The 18752-nt window shown below is 52.0% G+C and overlaps 8 protein-coding genes across 8 annotated transcripts; 4 read left to right on the plus strand and 4 right to left on the minus strand.

The window, feature by feature from the left end:
- Nucleotides 1–184: 184 nt before the first annotated feature.
- On the plus strand, nt 185–845 carry HMPREF1120_02562 (uncharacterized protein; the record flags this gene model as incomplete). Its single annotated transcript, XM_009156606.1, has 3 exons — nt 185–237; nt 320–615; nt 748–845. 3 exons carry the CDS (start codon nt 185–187, stop codon nt 843–845), a joined length of 447 nt encoding a protein of 148 aa, XP_009154854.1.
- Nucleotides 846–986: 141 nt separating this feature from the next.
- Nucleotides 987–2913, minus strand: HMPREF1120_02563 (phosphomannose isomerase type I). The gene has a single exon (XM_009156607.1). The coding sequence runs from the start codon at nt 2539–2541 to the stop codon at nt 1321–1323; it is 1221 nt and encodes a 406-aa protein (XP_009154855.1). The 5' UTR covers nt 2542–2913; the 3' UTR covers nt 987–1320.
- Nucleotides 2914–3071: 158 nt separating this feature from the next.
- Nucleotides 3072–10963, minus strand: HMPREF1120_02564 (uncharacterized protein). The gene is made up of 2 exons (XM_009156608.1): nt 5184–10963; nt 3072–5097 (listed from the first exon to the last, which is right to left on the minus strand). The coding sequence occupies exons 1-2, from the start codon at nt 6654–6656 to the stop codon at nt 3475–3477; spliced, it is 3096 nt and encodes a 1031-aa protein (XP_009154856.1). The 5' UTR covers nt 6657–10963; the 3' UTR covers nt 3072–3474.
- Nucleotides 8093–8656, plus strand: HMPREF1120_02565 (uncharacterized protein; the record flags this gene model as incomplete). The annotated part of the gene is made up of 2 exons (XM_009156609.1): nt 8093–8180; nt 8271–8656. The coding sequence occupies 2 exons, from the start codon at nt 8093–8095 to the stop codon at nt 8654–8656; spliced, it is 474 nt and encodes a 157-aa protein (XP_009154857.1).
- Nucleotides 10964–11421: 458 nt separating the features above from the next.
- HMPREF1120_02566 (calmodulin) lies at nt 11422–11918 on the plus strand (the record flags this gene model as incomplete). The annotated part of the gene is made up of 2 exons (XM_009156610.1): nt 11422–11602; nt 11656–11918. The coding sequence occupies 2 exons, from the start codon at nt 11422–11424 to the stop codon at nt 11916–11918; spliced, it is 444 nt and encodes a 147-aa protein (XP_009154858.1).
- HMPREF1120_02567 (uncharacterized protein) lies at nt 11698–12912 on the minus strand. Its single transcript, XM_009156611.1, has one exon. The coding sequence runs from the start codon at nt 12641–12643 to the stop codon at nt 12155–12157; it is 489 nt and encodes a 162-aa protein (XP_009154859.1). The 5' UTR covers nt 12644–12912; the 3' UTR covers nt 11698–12154.
- A 134-nt stretch (nt 12913–13046) lies between these two features.
- Nucleotides 13047–16532, plus strand: HMPREF1120_02568 (xeroderma pigmentosum group C-complementing protein; the record flags this gene model as incomplete). The annotated part of the gene is made up of 1 exon (XM_009156612.1): nt 13047–16532. One exon carries the CDS (start codon nt 13047–13049, stop codon nt 16530–16532), a length of 3486 nt encoding a protein of 1161 aa, XP_009154860.1.
- HMPREF1120_02569 (uncharacterized protein) lies at nt 16492–18592 on the minus strand. Its single transcript, XM_009156613.1, has 2 exons — nt 18188–18592; nt 16492–17989 (listed from the first exon to the last, which is right to left on the minus strand). The coding sequence occupies exons 1-2, from the start codon at nt 18374–18376 to the stop codon at nt 16640–16642; spliced, it is 1539 nt and encodes a 512-aa protein (XP_009154861.1). The 5' UTR covers nt 18377–18592; the 3' UTR covers nt 16492–16639.
- Nucleotides 18593–18752: the final 160 nt, after the last annotated feature.

Consider the following 18752-nt stretch of genomic DNA (forward strand, 5'->3'; position numbering starts at 1 on the left):
GACTCTCACCTCTTCGACGGGTCTACCACCAGTCTCAAGCACCACCTTCATCACCTCCACCACAACGTCATCAACAAGTCTCCTTCCCTCCGTCACCAACGACGCATACATCAACGCCATCCTAGTCCACCACAACATCCACCGCACCAACCACTCCGCATCCGCATTGACCTGGTCGCCCGCCATGGCCGAGACGGCTCGAGTGATTGCCCAGACTTGTGTCTATGGTCATGTTACGTAAGACAATCACCACCCAGTTTTCCCCCGAAAGCGAAGCGAAGCGAAATAGTTCATATATATTGACACGAACGTGAAACAGAAATATCAACGGCGGGGGCTACGGGCAAAACATCGGCGCCGGATACCCAGCCACACCTTTGGGTATGGGCAACTTCGTCACCGAAGGTCTATATAACAGCGAAGTCAACAACTATGTCTCATACGGTAGTGAACCGGACACCAGCAAACTGAACCAATGGGGCCATTTCACTCAGATTGTGTGGAAGAGCACGACTTCCGTAGGATGCTATACGGCCGATTGTACGGCGACGGGACTACAGAATGTTGGGAGTGGAGTGCCGCCTTATTTTACGGTTTGTAATTATTCGCCGCCTGGTATGTTGACTTCTCTCCTCTTCCCCTTTTGATGAAAAGAAGTGTCCATGGTTCCGTGTGACCATGAACATGGCCATTTTTGTCATCATTTGAATGATTGGCAAGATGACTCCTAACTTTTGTGTCTGTTAGGAAACTTCATTGGAGCGTTTGCGCCCAACATTGGCGTTTCGATTGGGTTGCCGACTGTCCATGCGGATTATGGGCTTAGTTCTATGACGGCGAATTGATTGAGCGTGAGCATCAGGATGTCGTCAATGGACAACGGGTGGGGTGGTTGGTAGTCACAAGCAATGCAGCGAGCCACAAGGCAATGAGATGGGCTTCCGGAGAGATGAGAACCCGAAGAAAGGGAAAAACAGATCAACAATGGACTGAACCCCCTGGCCCTGTGGCCCAGAGTACAAGGAAGAGCCGGGCTGGATGATTGTATCAACAATATGCGACGAAGACACGCCATGCTAAGCATTGCCACAATCAGACAGTTGTTGTCACGTTCTTACTCTCTGCATCACAATTTATTACTGTAATACAACCTGTAGTCTTTTTGGCCGCTAAGAATATGTCCTTCGACCACTCCACAACTGGTACCGATGCCTTTACAAATCAACACCACCGTACTGGCATCGAAGGAAACTAAACCCTAAACACTCATGTCATATCATATATCATGGCTTCTTTTTCAGGAGTTCAATGTTCATCCACTCATTCAGCATATGCCCGATACACGGACAGCCCATCCGCGGCAGTGATGTCGACGCGGACACCCTGGCCAATGAAATAGATATAGCCTTCATCAAGAGTGAAGGATTTCCCTTCGACGGTCATCTTGCCATGTCCGCTAGTGGCGAACATGACACTGGGGCCAAAGACGGGCTTGATTGACTCCGACTCCGAGGCAGCGAGGTTGGTGACGAGCATGTTGAATTCACTCATCGGGGGTGTGAACTCGAAACTCTTGCCGTTGACGCTCTTGTCGGACGCTTTCTTCTCCAACATGGGTTCGCTAGGATCATGCTGCTTGAAAGTCAGAGCCTTTGTGAAAAGGTCGGCCGAGTCACGGTCCGGTTTGGGACAGAAACCCGTGTTGATAACGTTATTGGAGCGAGCCATGCATTCCACAATATCGCCGGACAGATAAGCATGAATGCCGTCGGCCGGAATATACAGCCCAGACCCTGGCTCCAATACCACATAGTTCATGCACACCAGCGCGACCAGGTTGCCATTATCCTCGCGACCATACTGCTCTTCCAGCCGGGGGATCAGGTCGAGAATATATCGCTGGTTCCCCAACTGCTCTGGGCTAGTCGAGCGAAGTCCCTTGAGCGCGGAAGCCACGGCATCCTCGGACGCCTTGAGCATGTTCGCACAGACCTGGCGTAACGTCTCGTCGTCAAGCTGCAACGCCGATGCTGACGCGGGCACAAACTGTTTCAAGCTGTCCAACTGCAACAATTTCTCAATCTCCGCGACCGGCTTGAACCCGATGAACGCTTCAAATCGCGACAGTGCGACAGCGATTTCGGGCTTGTGGTTTGGATCTGTGTACTTCTCGGGGTCCTCCTTGTGCAGTTTCTCCGACAGCTCTTTGTCCGGGTGGATCTGGAGTGGGAGCGCCTTTGCAATCGAGAGCACCTTGGGTAGGAATGGCAGGTCGGCCCCGAACTTGTCCAGCACTTTCTTTCCAATCAGTTTTTCCTTGTTCTTGTTCAGGATCTGTTGCAGGTCTTCGCCAGTCTCGAGTGAGTATGTCGGTAGTTCAGGGTATGTTCCCATCCACATCTCCGAGTACGGCTTGCTCTCATCGATCTTGAAGTCGGGGTTCGTTTTCTCGCATAACCGAGCTGCCAGGGACTGTCGCCCGGTCTTGCCCCAGGGATAGTTGTTGCAGTTGCATTTTAACTGGATTACCGAGTCGGCCATGTTTGCGTAGGGAAAACAGAGAGGATCGGATCGCCGTGGTCTAAGAGATTAGAACCTATGAATCATATGAACGCTGGAACAAGAGGAAAGCGTGGATTTGTAGAGGCGGCACCGTGAACATTGTGCACTCAATTGTGGTGATGATGTAAATTCACCCGTACAATCACTATGATGTCAGGTCGACATCCGGCAGATTTGTCACAGTCCAACGGATGAGAACGCCGAAGCAAATGCAATGTGAGAGATTAATGGAAACAACCATAGGGAAGGGAAAGGAAAGGTTGAGAAACCCACTCGTGGGCCGTCTTCGACATCGTGTCAACATTGATGGATCCCTTCCAGGCTCTCACCAGACAAGTCATGGATTTGGGAAAGAAGTGAGGTTCGACAGGGTTGAAGTGTCACCAAATTCACGGACCAACAGATAACGATTCTGTCTGACGCTGTCCATTTTGTCCGTTGTATCGGCAACACTGGAGGCCAGCCTCGGGCAGCCAGCGTCTGACGAAAGAATCAAGGCCTTAGTAAATCGACACGACTCGAGCATTGGATTGAACCAACTGTCTCTCACTATTGAAACAAAAAGGCACTGCATTTGATACCACTATATATCGATACCACAATATATCCAAGTCGATTGCGTGCTCGCTTCTCTCTTCTGACACTGGCGACCTCTGAGTATGATGTAAATACTTTCATCCTTCTCACACAGGCGTTGACTTCATACTTTCCAGCGAAGTTCACCACTGTTGGTCAAACAAGTCCTCAGGAGGCTGGATTGGCTGTAATATCCACTCATGTTGGACATTAAGTCCTATCGCTCATATTGTACATTATCAAGTCCCTGAAACGCCAAATGCCTCGAATCCAAGTAAATCGAGAGAGTCGGGCCAGACATATTTCGAAGTCATCCATGACTATTGCACCAGAGACCTATGGAAATGGCGCAAGCCAATCATCGAAATTGAAGTCTGCTTCTGGAACGGGACCGGGTTTTCCACCCCCAGGCCTTTCTGTTCCTTTCATGTCCGCCCTTCCTGGTCTGGTGTCTGTGGTCTTGGATGCCGCAGGGCTAGGATAGGGAGCTGAGCGGACTGAAGACTGTCCGACACTGCCATATCCAGAGTTGATCGGTGGAGGTATCGGGTGATTCGTCTTCAGTTGCGAGGTGCTGGTTGAGCCCGCCGCATCCCGCGGTTCGGGTACCCTGGGATGGTATGCAGGTATATATCCCTGGCCGAGCACTGGAGGTTGCATCGTGGGCCCCCGCCATGGACCAACTTCAACGAACCTTGAGGGGAGGTTGGTATTAAATCCTGTTTGGAAACTTGTAGGCATTGCAAGGCCGAGCTCATCGCCGTGGCGCAAGCTGCTACATTCATTATCGTATGGATCATTTTCGTGGTCAACATCCGAAGGTGGGAAAAATGCTACTTCAGTCGAACCAGAGCCCACGTCAGAATAGATTTGGTTAGCAGATAGTTGCATCGGCTCTGTTGTGGGAGCTTGCTGGACTGCGGTGCCATGTAAGTACGTTCTGAGGGAAAGTGCTCGGCTGAAACTCTGGCAATGGTTAAAGTACGGCAATTGTGGATTCGATCGCGCTCCCCGCCGTGAATGTTCATACAACGGTGAAGCAGATACCGACGAGACCGGAGTTAGCGAATATGAGGCCGTGCGCGCCGAATTCGCGGCCACTGATGAATGTGGGGAGACTTCAACAGAGGAATCTGTAATAGCAGAGCCGGAGGCAGGAGTCAACCTCTCGAATACCTCTGCGACAGACGCCCGCAATTGTTGATGAATAAACTCCCGAGCTTGCGGGTTCCGCAGCCAGGCGTGGCTCGGAGACGCAAGATTCCGATCTAGACGGGATTCGAAAACGTCTCCGAGGGCATCTGTTATCCTTTGACACTCTAGCGCATGCGGACTGGGGGTCGAGAGCGACGTGGTGGTGGCAACATCGTCAGCGTATGGACTGTCTGGCTTGGCGTGGCCGGGAAAGAGGACTCTGTAGATAGTGTGCCAGACCTCTTCTGGTGTCATACCTGGTCGCTTTCTTTTGATTTCATTATATTGGGCGTCATCGAACTTTTCAGGATATGGACAATCTGCAAGGCCACAGGGCTCCGAACGCATATGTGCCTGTAGCAGATCATTGTTTTCGAACTTGGCGTAACAGCGAACGCAATGGATACCCCGCCAATGAACACGGTATAGATGTTGCTTCAAGCGAGAGATATCAGGCCAGTACCCACTCGAGCAGCCCCGGTAGTTCTTCTCATGGCGGTTGTGTTCGGAGTATCTTGATCTGTCGAATTTTGAGTACGGGCAAGCGAACAGCCTCTTCGGTGTACGGAGAGAATCCAATGTCGGCTTGACTTTCTTGGGTGTACCAGCAGTGTCTTCCTCCTCTTCATCATTGGAATCTCGACGTCTATTGGGAGAGCGCTTTAAGAGACTAGGCCTGATCAACATTGTGGGGTTGGAAGGGGATATGGACGACCCGTCGCCACCCGCTTTACGCTTCGTGCCATAGCTTTTGGCGTGATCATCCTAGCAGCCAGAATCAGCAAAAGCAAAGCGCGATTACAGGTCCGTGGGGGCAACCGGGGCCTTGAAGTTGGAAGCCGGACACTTACCGTACCGATATCTCGAAACTGTGCACCGATGCCAGCGGACGCCTCTTCTGTCCGCTTCGCCATGGCGGACTGCGGTAGAAGGACGAACAACTGTTGCTGCTCTTTGAGTAAAGATTGTCGCTCTCTTACTGCGGTCTCTTCATCTGGTAATGTGAGCTCCGTTTCGCGTGAAGTTATGACGCGGTCATACTGCCGAAGCTCAGTCTCTCCGACATGGTCACCGTCAGCATTCATATTGCCTTCAATGCCAGAAAATCGCTCTCTGGACTGCCTTTGGCCGGTAGTGTTGTGGAAAGCCACTTGGTCTTCCACAAGGGCTTCTGCTTGACATGAAATGTCCTCTTGAAATGTTTCTGCCAAGTTCACCTCCCCGGCTGTCACAGAACCATCTTGAGCTTTGCAATGGCTTCGCTCTCCAGTTCGCGCAGCCAGGCCTTTCCAATCTGGCAGTTCAATCCGAGCCTCACTCCGGACCTCCGCCGTGGTCGTATGCGAACAGCCACAACCAGCTTGACCACATAACGAGCAGAGGACGCCATCGGGGTGCTCACAGCCCGGACAGTGGTAATAAAACTGGTCAGGTCGTATAAGTATTTGGCATTTGGCACACCTCATAGAACGCGAAGGAGGGGAGACATCAGATTTCGCTTTGAACCCAAGCAATCTGACTTTCTTGACGGTTTGACACGTGTCGTCCAGTGCAGCCTCAGGCTCGTTGTCTTGGGTTCGTGTAGCATTCTGGAACGGCGTATTTTGAGAAAGCTCGGCGGGAAGCTCAGCAGCATCCACACACAGCGTAGGTGGGCTTCGATCTAGGAAGGCTCGAATGGGCCATTTGAGGTCACCAGGGTACGAGGCTGGGGGATCCGCCGGCGAAGCAGACTGCTCCACACAATGACTGACTTTCCAAATCCGAAGAGGCCGCTTGAAGCTGAGGTCCTTCACGATTTGAGAAGCAATGCTTCTGGTGCTGATCTTGTACGATGGTAGCGTGTCGCCTCCGCTGACAGCATCCTTCTTTTCTGCCCCTGTTGCATCAAAAAATGCCCGCGGCAAATGTTCGTCTTTCCCATGTGCCTTCAACTGTCTCTTCTGCTCCTTTTCCAGGAGTTTCTTCAAGGTCACCTGGTGTTTCCGGTGTTCAATGAAAGATTCAATACCTGCTTCACGGAGATTTCTGCACAAGGAGTCCGCCAGACTGTTGCCTCTATCATGGAAATTTTGAAGAAAAGGAGGGCAACAGCAACAAACAGTAGTAGAACCAGGAATAGGGGGACTCCGAGTCCTTCGGAAGATAGTACGGTGAACCAATCCGTTCATGCCTCGAGGGTGATTTGACGGTGGGGACTCAGCCGCCATTATGCTCATAGAGTTGCCAAAGAATCCTCCGGCTGCAATGACGGTGGGGGAGCGTCGCAATAAATATACAGTCACGGTCATAGGAAATTTGTGATCCAAGGTCGGCGCCACCATCGCTGAAACTCATGGTGGAGGCCTTCATTTTGACCACCTCTTGAGAAAGGTGCACAGCTGTTCAACAGAGCGTATCTTGCAACGACTTTCGGATATGCTGCGGTCAGCCCGCCGTTTCAAGCGCCGACAAAGGACCGCTGGTCAGGTCATCTGTCAAGGAGGCTTGGAGGGGCATTCGGTATACTTGATGCCCTTGTCAGACAGTAGGCGCAAGCAGTTGGCAAAAAAACTGCGGCCGTGGTGTTCAATGTGGATTGACAAAACTCCATCTTGGGTAGTAAGAAGACAACCGTAGAGGCACCCCGGTTTGCAGCGCAAGGCAAAGGATGCGGTTGGCTGTGTTCTGGCGGAATGCGCCGTTCGAGGTCGGCTCCGGGTCGCCACAGCCACAATGTTGATGTACCTTTCACATTATTGCACAGTAGTTCTTCCACATCTACACCAGCCACAGTGTGATGTCAACCATATCGGAAGGGCTTCCTCCGTGCGTTATTGGTTTTCCGAAGGAGATACGAAGCCTGCATGCCGGTGCTATTGGTTTGTTGTTGTTGCTGTTGTTGTTGTTGAATAAACGCTCCTGGATTCAACCGAAGGAGTAATAGCAGGTCGGGGCGACCTGGAAGGGGAACGAGGGGTTTCCCTCTTGCCTGTGGGAAATAGAGACAGGCCGGGCCCCGCGACGCCTTGAAACCAACACAGCTCAGTGGTATGCAAGTGAAGAAGCTCCCTGAACGGGGGTCCAACCAGACTGGCCTTATTAGTATCTTTAGGAAGGCCGAGGCAATGAGCTTGATAAAACCGTCCAACACGAAGCCGGGGGTCTGAATGAAAATAACAACGCTCGATCAGGCAGACTCTTTGAGATCCCAGAAGGCGCAATGTGCGTGCGAGAGATTGGATGATTCAGGTGCCTGGGATTCTCCAATTCGCATTACTAGTACTCACCGCGTATTTTGAACCTGCTTGAATGCTGGGCGAGGTACCAGTCTACAGGTACGCTGCAGTACACTGGCAGTGTAATGTACAATGCTACCTACCTGGCAGCTACTGTTATCCCGCACGTGCCGTGCCGGTGATAAAAGTACAACATCGTATTCAAGTTGTAGACTCGGAGTAAACCAATAAAAAGGTAGCCAAACCCATCACTGGCAGGACCCGACGCCAAATGAAAGCCTCATCACGTGGTTATTATTGTATGACCGGCGGCAAAGATGAGACTGAACCCGCGCCGGCGTAAGTAGAGCCGGTGCTGACGTGCTTGCTGTGCCACAGTGGCTGTTCACCTCGGTCAGGGTGAGGTCTGTTATATTTCACGTTTGGCCTCGACCTTGCAATAGCATGAGAAGCAGGCATATCCTATTCCGTCCCAATTCCCCTTGAATTCAAGTTTGGCACAGAAACAAGCGTGCACCGACTTGTGCACGATCTTATCAACCATGGAGGCCGCGGCCAAGCGCTTTTTCTCATCGCCATATTTCGCCGTCGTGGGCGCCAGTCAAGACAGAAGCAAGTTTGGTTACAAGAGTAGGTTGCCACCTCTGGCATGTGATTCGAGTCCTGTCCCTTGATCCACGGTCAAGATTAGATTGACCTCTTTCTTTTTCGCTCTACTAGTTCTGGCATGGTATCACGTTCACTCGCTCCATGTGACGCCCATTAACCCTGGTCGACCGTCAATATCGCTTCCTTCCAGGACATACGAGACGGTCCCGTCGATTTCCGCACTACCTCACCCGGCTCAGACCGCATTGTCCTTCCTCACGCCGCCTGCAATCACCAGGAAATTGTTGCAGGAAGCCAAGTCCGCCGGCGTCAAGGCTGTTTGGTTGCAGCCTGGTAGCTTTGAAGACCAGGACCTCGAGTTCGCCAAGAAGAACTTCGAGTCGGCCGTCGGGGGATTCGAAAATGGCACCGTGGGAGGAGAGGGGTGGTGCGTACTGGTTGACGGCGAGAATGCCTTGCGCAAAGCCGGCAAGGAAATTGTCAGGCAGAAGTTGTAATTCTTTCAGGTGACTAAAATAAGTACCTAATGACTTGAGGACTATGAGGGCTACCCGACAAAGCAATGACACTCATGACACAACCGGCTTTTCCATGTTATTTGTACCGCCCGTTCGACATGTCACATAATTCGAAACTCGTGCAAGTCATGACTGCAATGAGAATGCACCAAAGACAGGCACGATGAAGGGTTTCCGGCAGCACGCCGGCAGCGTGCGGTTCATGATATAACCCTTGCTCCCTTAAGCGGCTTTTTTCAGGTAGCCAGTCCATCGGTACAGCACCGCACGAAGCCCGGATGCCGCGACAGTGAGAGGCATAAGTTGCAGGTCGTCAACCATCCTCAACTCAGGAAATGCCCTTCACTAGACTGCCTTTTAGCTCGGGCCCATGTCGAATAAGAAGCCGAGGATGAGAAATGCAGACGAGCCATTGTGAAGAGGATTCGGCGTGAATAGGAAATGTCCAGCAGGAAGACAATCCATCCAATGAATGCCAGTCAGAGTAATGGTCCAGACTGGTGAGAAACGAGGACCGTATCTCAGCCGACGAAAAAAGTGGCTAGGTGTGTTGATATGCTTTTCTCCATGAGGCCAACGCCGAATATGGCGAGTAACTCATCGATCACTCTCACGGCAAATCATAGCTCGTGAGGGTATTCCGACAATCACGTGCTGAGACCAATCTCAATAGTCAAGCAGAGGACATGCCTCTTGCCATGTTACCATGAAGAGCTTCCAGTGGTAAGTAGGGGTGCCACGTGATCGCACATCTGGGCGTCAAAGATACTCATTCCTTCCCACACATATGCTGTCACAACCGGTCATAGTTCGGACTTCACTCCTGGGAGGTAGCGTGTTGTGATGGTTGGGCATCGCGGACAAGGTGTCATAATAGATCGTGAATTCGTGGTCACATGAAACATTTTGTGCCAGCCCTCAATCAGCAACTATGCTTGCAGCTCCTGGATGATAAAATGAACGCTCAAAATCGTCGAGCTCGTAAATATCTCATGCGCGGATTCGACGCAATGTAGATGATATCCTGTCAAGGTGGATATGTGGTCTTTTAGAAGTGATGCGACGGCGTAGAGACTCTTTTTGTGTAGCTTCTTGGTAAGCCTGCATCTGTTTGGTCTGCCATGCAGTCCAACGGTCTTGTTGTGTTCGCATTTGTTTCGTGATCTTCAAGTGCATCTCAGAGCTGAAATTCGTGGAGTCGGCAGACGAACCAGAGCACGATTGTACTCGTGCGAGGGACGGTCGGCTGCCTTTGCTTTGCGTAGACATTTTGGACTGATACTATCCAGTGCAATGAGGTTCAGGGCTAGCAGGAGATCATACTGTGTAGTAAATAATATGGGAGAGTTCTCAGACGATTGACTAGATCCAGATCCAAAGGGTATGTACGATCCTTATCAGTTCATGAGTTGTAGTGGGGAGGGATTATGCCATTGCGCGAGTTGTGGATAGAGTGATCCAACAGGAGTCTTACCTTTATCAAGCTCCTTGACAAGACGGGAGATGGCACTACCCTTTGCTCCACCGGCTAGAAGCAGGAATTTAACCATAGGGAATAGCTCCAGCCGCGTGCTGGAATGTCGTTGGTGCCACTGATGAAAAGAGGCATATGTAACCCTCCATATTGGCCGAGTATTGATAACCAACGTGTTGAAATGGACCAGTGATGTTAGTAAGGGTCCAAGCAGGGACAGCACGAGACCCAAAGCAGGTAAAGCGATCAATCTCTTTTGGGTCGATCACTAACCCCGAGAAATTCCCTGTCCATCTCGTCACCCCTACCCCAGCCCATCCAATAATGTCCAGATGGCCGCAGCCAGATTCTTCCAGAGAGACTTGGCTGGTGGAGTTGGACACGGCCGCGGGATCCGGGTTCTTGAGGGAATAACGTAGGTAGAAAGTGATACTCCAGCACCTGGAGATATTAAAGAGATAGCAGAGCTCCCTGGGTAAAGTGTAGAACGATGAGTAGCGTCAGGAGACTGCGTTGGGGCCATCAGTGCATTTCGGTCAAGCCGGGATCTTAGCATGCCACCGGACCCTGTAAACTCGCTGGGATGGAGGTTCTGATTCGACTCATGCCTAAGCGGCAGCAGCGAGTACTGAGGATTTGTATGGCTGTTGCAAATGCAATCTTTTCGCTGGGGACAAAGAAAGCAGGAAAGCGAGCATAGGCTGCACGGTACGGAGCATGAAGAACTTGAAACCAGAAATACAGGCCTGGGTTGAGAGAGGGTGGAATTGAGACCGAACGTTTCATTCTCCGAGTGTGTAGCTTGTTTGTTGCTGGGTGACCGCGTCGCCTCAACAGGGGGTCGCAGGCGGTGAACTAAAAATCCCAAGTGTCAACAACTTGCATTGCACACGCTACGCTACTTCTCTGCTTCAGGAGAGTATCGTCTTTACACTTCACCGCACCTGAGTATACAACTACAACTACACACGACAACGCTTGGAACTTCGTTGTTCTCGAACTGCAATACTAGAAAGTGCCAGATTGTTGATCACTCTGCAGCCAGAATCAAGATGGTGAGTTGCTGCTTGCTATTCGTCCGATGACCTTCCCGTGCGGGAACCAGCAAAAGGAGCAGCCAAACGCGCAGAGACTCACCCGCAGCCCATCAACAACCACACAACACCTAAGGCCACCCTCCAACAACTACAACATCGCCATCATCGCTGCTACCTGCTTCAATCCCCGTTCACAATACTCTTATTGCCTCCAAACGCTCTTACAATTCGCCATGGCTAATCATCAATCCTCCTCGCAGACCTCCACCAACTACAAAGAAGCCTTCTCCCTCTACGACAAGCGCGGCAACGGCCGTGTTGCCCTCGATTCACTTGGCGACCTCCTCCGCGCCTGCGGACAGAACCCGACGCTCGCAGAAATCAGGGATTTGGAAAAGCAAGTGGGCGGTGATTGTAAGACATAGCGATGCGATTTATCGAGATATCCCGCGCTAATTCATGGACAGTCGATTTCGATGCTTTCAGCAAAGTTCTCAACAGACCTGGCGGCTTCAGAGACCCAGGCGAACCCGAAGAGTACTGTCGCGGATTCCAAGTTTTTGACAAAGACATGACTGGATTCATCGGAGTGGGCCAGTTAAGATACATCCTTACCAATCTGGGCGAGAAGATGAGCGATGAAGAGGTCGATGAGTTATTGAAGGCCGTCGACACCAGCAGTGGAGAGATCAACTACATGGAACTCGTCCGGACGATCCTAGCGAACTGAATGCACTGGGTTATGGCTCCGCGTTGTGATCTTGATTACGAGCGTATGGTTTCTGGGCGCAGGGAGCAATGCATGGTTTTGTTGGCGTGAAATGCTTTGGCCGGCGAAGGTCTTGAAAGCTTGAGAATTACACACCAGTGCATTGGAAGGTATTTCCGCCTGTGTGCTTCGCTTGGGGGTATCTTGAATGAACATGACAAAATTCAGTAAAAGCCGCTTTTCCAACTCGAGTTGTATCAATCTCCTCCTATCCGCTCCGCCCATGCAGGAACTTGTGCCTTTCTTTTGCTTGCCATGTCGTTAGTGCTAAGCATGCCACCGGGTAGCAGATAGACTGGACTGGCTTCTGGCGCCGACTTCTCGAAATGTGCCTCATCCAGTTTGTATCCTAAGACCAGCCTGCATCTGCCACATCTAAGAAGCATTCTCTTTTCAAAGCCATCTTCCCGCCGTACAATTACAGGTCTGCGGTCCGGGACGGTGTTCACCAGGAAAGAGGATGCTGGTTTGACATTTTTCCGTAAATCATCATCGGACACAGTGACTTCGACTGGAGGGGCAAGAATCAATGCGTTGTCCTGGACAGGCGAGGCGCGATGAGGTAGTGTTTCGAGTTCATGTGTAGTGGCGAGAACGACGCTGGTACATAGGCAATGGTAGGTGTGAATTGGTCGTAGAGAATCCGACTGCGCGTCTTGGATCGTGGATGATTCTTCGACTGACATTGTATCGAAAGTTCTTGTTCACTCGTTTGCTTGTGTTCCTAGTAGGTTGTTCTTTGAAACATACGAAGAAGATTTTCAGGCACCAGGTCAGGGCTGGTCGATGATCTGCCAGCTTACCATGCCTCCCTAGGCCCCCGCGGTGCCTGCACGAGCCAAAAAATTGGGGCTCCTAAGGCCAGAGATAGGCGCATTGCTCCCTGTACATTTCTCCCGAACGAGCCAATAGTCGACGTCACCACCTAACTGGTATTCACCCCCGGACAGGTACGCATACCAGTCATCGCAAATCGAGTTTTGACGCAGTCACCGAGCATGCTTTCTTGAAAAAAGTGCCAGGCTCTCAGTACAATGCGCATGCCTATGGCCATGATACAGTGTCTGAAGTTTGGTCCGGCCGTTCGTAATGCCGCCGTTTCTTCCCCGCAAGCAGCTCTCATCTACGCCACCGGCCTCGCCGCACCCTCAGTCGGCAAAAAAGGTGAGACTGACAGATGTGCTGGATGCTGAATCCAGGAATATTCCCGGCGTCGACAGAAAGAAAGTCTTCTCAGTGGGCAGCGATGATTCCGACTCAAGCCTTAGTGAGGTGGACAGCGACGAATTCGAAGATGTACCTGCAGCCGCCAACCTGCGTCAGGGTGCTCAGCCAAATAAGGAGGAAGAAGATGATGATGATGACGAGGACGAGGACGAGGACATAGAATGGGAAGATGCTGCAGGGAACACGAACACCGCTCCGGAGTCTTCGACACATACACCGTTGGCGGACGGGCCCATTGAATTGGTCTTTCGTAAGGACGACAATGAGATCGATTACGGCACGGCGGCTGCGGCCAGCAAGGGCAAAAAGGGCCCGTCTAAGCGGGAGAAGGAGGTCAGAGTGCGGACACACAAGATGCACGTTCAGTTTTTGCTATGGCACAACGCGATTCGAAACAAGTGGATATGCGACAAGACCGTTCAGAAGACACTGGTGGACCAGTTGCCACCGCAGATTCGAAAAGAAGTCGACAAATGGAGAAAGGCTAGTGGCTTAGTAGAGCCCCAGCCGAAGGAGGATCAGAACCGGAAGCGCAAGAGGCCAATTGACCCACGGAAGGAAAGAGATTGGGGACGACCAAGTCAGCGTCTGGAGAAGGGCAAAGCCGATATGAGCAACGGGGACCCTCTGATATCTCTCATGAAAGTCCTGTCGGCATACTGGAAAAAGAGATTCGCCATTACTGCGCCTGGTCTCAGGAAGCGAGGGTACGGAACCAAACAAGCCCTGAAGCGGGCCATCTACTCATTCAGAAACGACGAACACGATCCTGAAGAACATGGAGAGCGGATACGTAACCTCGATGAGTTCCGCGAGGCCGCGAGAAAATGTGAAGGGTCAAGAGATGTAGGAGCCCAGCTCTTCACCGCTCTACTTCGAGGACTTGGAATTGAGTCAAGGATGGTGGCAAGCCTTCAGCCCTCTGGGTTCGGTTGGACGAAAGCGGAACAGTATGTCGCGCGAAAGCCGGCCAAGACGCTTGAGGATGATGATACTTCATCCGAAGAGTCAGATTTAGACGACTCCAGGTCCATATCCGAGATCACCAAGTCTCGGAACGGCAAGAGCAAGACGCAACCCCGGAAAGGAGGAAAGCAACCTGTGAAGAATTTAAAACTCAGCGGAGTTATTGACCTTGACTCTGAGTCGAACGCTGACAATGACGAGAAAGGAGACGACGATTCGGTGTTGGATATCACCCCTTCGATGCCAAAGAGGCGCCCACAAAAATATGACCGCGATAATCCGTTTCCAATATACTGGACGGAAGCAATATCTCCCATCACCAACAAAGTTCTTCCGGTTTCTCCTCTAGTTCTTGCTTCGCCCGTTGCTTCTACCCCTGAGATATTGGCCACCTTTGAGCCTCGCGGCGCAAAAGCAGAGAAGACGAAGACCGTGATGGCTTATGTCGTCGGGTACTCAGCTGATGGCACCGCCAAAGACGTAACAATCCGATACTTGAAAAAGAGGATATGGCCGGGCAAGACGAAAGGGTTCCGCTATCCCGTCGAGAAGATCCCGGTATACAACAAACATGGTAAAGTGAAGAGATACGAGGACTATGACTGGTTCAAACGTGTCATGAGCTCTTATGTTCGACCAGACTCGAAACGGACGGCTGTCGATGATGTCGAAGAGTCGTATGACCTTGTTCCACAGCTTCCAGAGAAGAAGGAAGTCAATACAGACATAGATACTCTCCAGAGTCTGAAAGCTTCAGCCGACTTTGTACTCGAGCGGTTTCTGCGACGCGAAGAAGCACTGAGACCCGGAGCGAAACCTGACCGAATGTTTGTATCCGGCAAGGGCGAAAACTTGAAGCAGGAACCGGTGTACCGTCGCAGCGATGTCGAGAGGTGCTTGACGGCCGAATCATGGCACAAAGAAGGCCGAAGGCCCAAAACCGGTGAAGCACCCTTGAAGCTTGTCCCCGTCCGAGCAGTGACCCTGACCAGAAAACGCGAGGCCGAGGAGCACGAGAGAATAACGGGCCAAAAACAGATGCAAGGGCTTTATTCCTGGGATCAAACCGAATACATCATCCCGCCTCCCATTGAGAACGGCGTGATACCAAAGAACGCCTATGGAAATATCGACTGCTTCGTGCCTAGCATGGTTCCGAAGGGCGCTGTACATGTTCCGCTCAGGGGAACCGTGAGGATTTGCAAAAAGCTCGACATTGATTACGCTGAAGCCGTAACGGGCTTTGAGTTTGGTAACAAGAGAGCAGTGCCAGTCTGCACGGGAGTCGTTGTTGCCAAGGAGAACGAGAAAGCCGTGATTCAAGCCTGGAAAAAGTTCAATGAGGAGCAAAAGAAGAAAGAAGAAGGCAAAATGGAAAAGTTGGTTTTAGATCTATGGCGAAAATTCGTCATGGGACTAAGGATCCGCGAGCGTGTCCAAGACACCTACGGAGACGCCGGCGCCATGGCCGACCTTGGTGATGGCACTACCAAAGACCAGCCGATCAGTCTGGACGATGATGAGGATATGCCGGGCGCTGCGCTGCCACTGGCAGATGATGATTACGCCTTTGGCGGAGGTGGTTTTATTGTGGATGACGAGGAGCCAGCTGTGCCCGAAGATTTGGTCATGGTCCATCATGAAGAGCCGCCGAATTTGAAAATGGCTAAGGGCAAAGGAAAGGACCAAGAGGATGCGGCGTACCCGACGCCGACGTCGATATCGCCATTGAAAGCGCCTGTGCGGCGGCCACGGGCGTCACTGCTTCGCGTTTCTCAAAATCGCGACAACGTCAGCGCCAGCGACGGCATGAGCGACGACGACGGCTCCGAGCTTTCTCCTATGTCAAGTCAAGTCGATGATGATGGTTCCGACCCGCGCGAAGGCATGTCCAGTGTTTCGGGCAATGAAGGCGAGGCTACAGGGCTGAAATCACAGACGATGATTGAAGTGTCCATCCCTGGGCCGCGGCTCCGGCGTTCGCGGAAGGTCGTCGTTGAAAGCGAAGACGAAGACGATCTCTCCGATGGTTCCGAATCGATTCTGTCCAGTGCACCAGAGGATAGTGAGGACGATGAGGACGAGTACAAGCCCGCGAAGAAAACATCAGTAGCAGCCGCAGCCACAGCGGGAGCGCGCAAACGTGGCGCACAGGGCGAGACGGGAAGCATGTCGATGAACCAGCCAAAGACAAGAAGCGGAGGGAATCCTCGGAAGAGACCGCCAACGGCCAAGAGCAAGGAGGAAGGTCATGGTGCAAACACTGCTGGTACCAGACGCGCTTCAAACGAAGAAGAGCCTGCCACACCACAGCCGAAGCGTACGAGACGGCAGTTGAGGAGAGATAGCACGCTTGTGACGAGTCCATATTTCACGGGCTGATTAAGGTAGTACAATGTACTACTCTGTAGAAGGTTACCATTACCGTATTTGTTCTACTCTCATCAAACTTTGGAAGCCAAACGAATTAATCGCACCATGCTGTGCTGTTATAAATCACTATCCCGGTCGCCGTCATCATCTCTACGGATGTAGTTGCTGCGAGAGCGGCTGCGGACTCGGCCATTGTAATCTGCTGCATCATCGCCATCAAGGCCTTCGTCCTCATCCTCCTCGTCATCATCGTCGTCGTCCTCCCCAGCTCTCCTATCCAGAACTTCCTGTCCCGCAAAGACCAGCCACTGGCCGCCCAGAATACTCTTGCGCCACAACTTTGTGACGCCGTCGGAGCCATTGCTCATCAGCACCTGACCCTGGCCGTCCCAGGCCAATGACCATGCGTCGGAATGGGCACTGGACAGCGAGGTCGAGGACTGGATTGTAGTGGTGAAGGGAAAAATGTAACCTGTGCGCGTGGTGCGTGAAGGGCCACCACTGAGTGCGGCGGATGAAGGGCCTTGTTGTAACTGGTGCTGCTGCTGTATAGCGCGGCCAGTGATGGCAGATGTGAGGCTGGATTGCTGCTGCTGTTGTTGTTGTTGCTGTTGGTATTGACGCTGCTGTTGTTGCTGCACATTAGCTGGCAATGATGCATCGGTGGTGTCAGAGGTGGTAGTAGTAGTGTGGGTCCTATTCAGTTTGGAAGCACCATCGCTGCCACCAGCATATCTATTACGGTCCGGAGTCTCGACCACGCCGAGCTCAAATATTCTCACGGTGCCGTCCTTGCAGGCCGTGGCGAGGCGGTCGGTACCGCGAACGCTGAACGGGGCCCATTGCACGTCGCGAACCAGGGCAGGATGACGAGGCAGCCGTGCGGCTTCGTAGAACATGATCCTGTGACTGGCGCCATCAGCACTGGCGTTAGTGCCGCCCATTATGTTCGCATTCGCATTTGTTCCTGGACCGGAACCTGAAGTGGACATTCCGTCGCTGCCGGGGATGGTGGATCTGTAGATTTTGACTTCGTTGAGGGCCGAGACCACGAGGCTTAGTTGACTCCTGTCGTCGCTCAGACTGTTGATGTAAGCTAACGGCGTTGGGTTCTGGTCCCACCGGACTTTGAAGCTGGTTTCCTCGCCCCGGCCTGGAGGGTTGGTGCCGCAGACGTTGAAGGAGTCGATCAATGTCCACTCCCGCAGGTCGTCCGGGTTGCTGGGTTCGTAGATGCTCAAAAGACCCTGTCGGTCAATGAGGGCCAGTGTGGTGTACACGTTGTCGGTGGTCTTGATGTCCAAGGACACAAAGGGAACGCGTGGTGCAGATTGTATGGTAGTGGTGCGTCGAAACCGGCGCCCGCTGTTGGGTGCTTGAGAGACGTCTTCGCTCCATAACTGGAATTTCAGGTCGTTGCCGATCGTGGCGATGTGCGAGCCTGTTGTGGGGTGGAAGAACTTGGCCTAAATGAAGAGATGGGAGTTGGTAAGATTTGGAATGGTTTGTGGCTGGCGTGGGCTATGTAATGCAAGCATTGAGTAGGCAAGGCTGAGGAGGAAAAGGGCTAATGTATATGCATACAGACAAGCAGCGACTCCGAGTAATGAAGGAGGAAAGGAAGTCAGAAGATAAAACGCCATGCGTTCAATGGTCATACGTACATCTCTGATATCAGAGTCATGCGCGGTAAAAGTGTCAATCAACGTGCGCTCGCCGGTTTTCACGTCTCGATCCCAGACCTTGATGCGGTGGTCGATTGATCCTGTCAGAATCCTGGTGCCGTTGAAATTCGTGTGCAAAACGGTCACACGGTCCTGGTGGCCGGTCTCGAATTCTTCTGCTTTGCCCATTTTCTCCGTATGCTCTTCGCAATGCCCATGGGCCGCAACGCTTGAACTTGTTGCTGCAGTCAGGGTGTTCTAAGCCATCGTTTGTATTGCAAATCGCGCAAGCTGAGGAACATCCAGGAGCAGAGCCCACACTCACGCGAGAATCAAGGTGGACGAATGCAGAGAAGACGGATGGCAGTGTGTATGGTGTTCGTCTGCAGCAGGATGATGTTGAGGTTGATATTGACATTGGATTGGCCGGGCCTGGTTCATGCTCATTGGCCAGTGACCGTAAGGCTGTGTACAGTGGGGTCTCAGAAATAGTGGCACGGGGGGTTTTCAAGACTTAGTATTTTTAAAATTATACCCTACCCTAGCTATTTAGACTAAATTCAAC

Source organism: Exophiala dermatitidis, assembly GCF_000230625.1.
Source record: "Exophiala dermatitidis NIH/UT8656 unplaced genomic scaffold supercont1.2, whole genome shotgun sequence".
Lineage (NCBI taxonomy): Eukaryota > Fungi > Ascomycota > Eurotiomycetes > Chaetothyriales > Herpotrichiellaceae > Exophiala > Exophiala dermatitidis.

What these genes read in the sequence shown, in the direction of transcription:
- HMPREF1120_02563 (XM_009156607.1), bottom strand. Translation starts at nt 2,541, where the DNA reads ATGGCCGACTCGGTAATCCAGTTAAAATGCAACTGCAACAACTATCCC.
- HMPREF1120_02564 (XM_009156608.1), bottom strand. Translation starts at nt 6,656, where the DNA reads ATGGTGGCGCCGACCTTGGATCACAAATTTCCTATGACCGTGACTGTA. An exon ending in AGTTTCGAGATATCGGTACG is followed by an intron (nt 5,098 to 5,183) that starts GTAAGTGTCCGG and finishes TCTGGCTGCTAG; the next exon opens with GATGATCACGCCAAAAGCTA.
- HMPREF1120_02567 (XM_009156611.1), bottom strand. Translation starts at nt 12,643, where the DNA reads ATGTCAGTCGAAGAATCATCCACGATCCAAGACGCGCAGTCGGATTCT.
- HMPREF1120_02569 (XM_009156613.1), bottom strand. Translation starts at nt 18,376, where the DNA reads ATGGGCAAAGCAGAAGAATTCGAGACCGGCCACCAGGACCGTGTGACC. An exon ending in ATGACTCTGATATCAGAGAT is followed by an intron (nt 17,990 to 18,187) that starts GTACGTATGACC and finishes CTCTTCATTTAG; the next exon opens with GCCAAGTTCTTCCACCCCAC.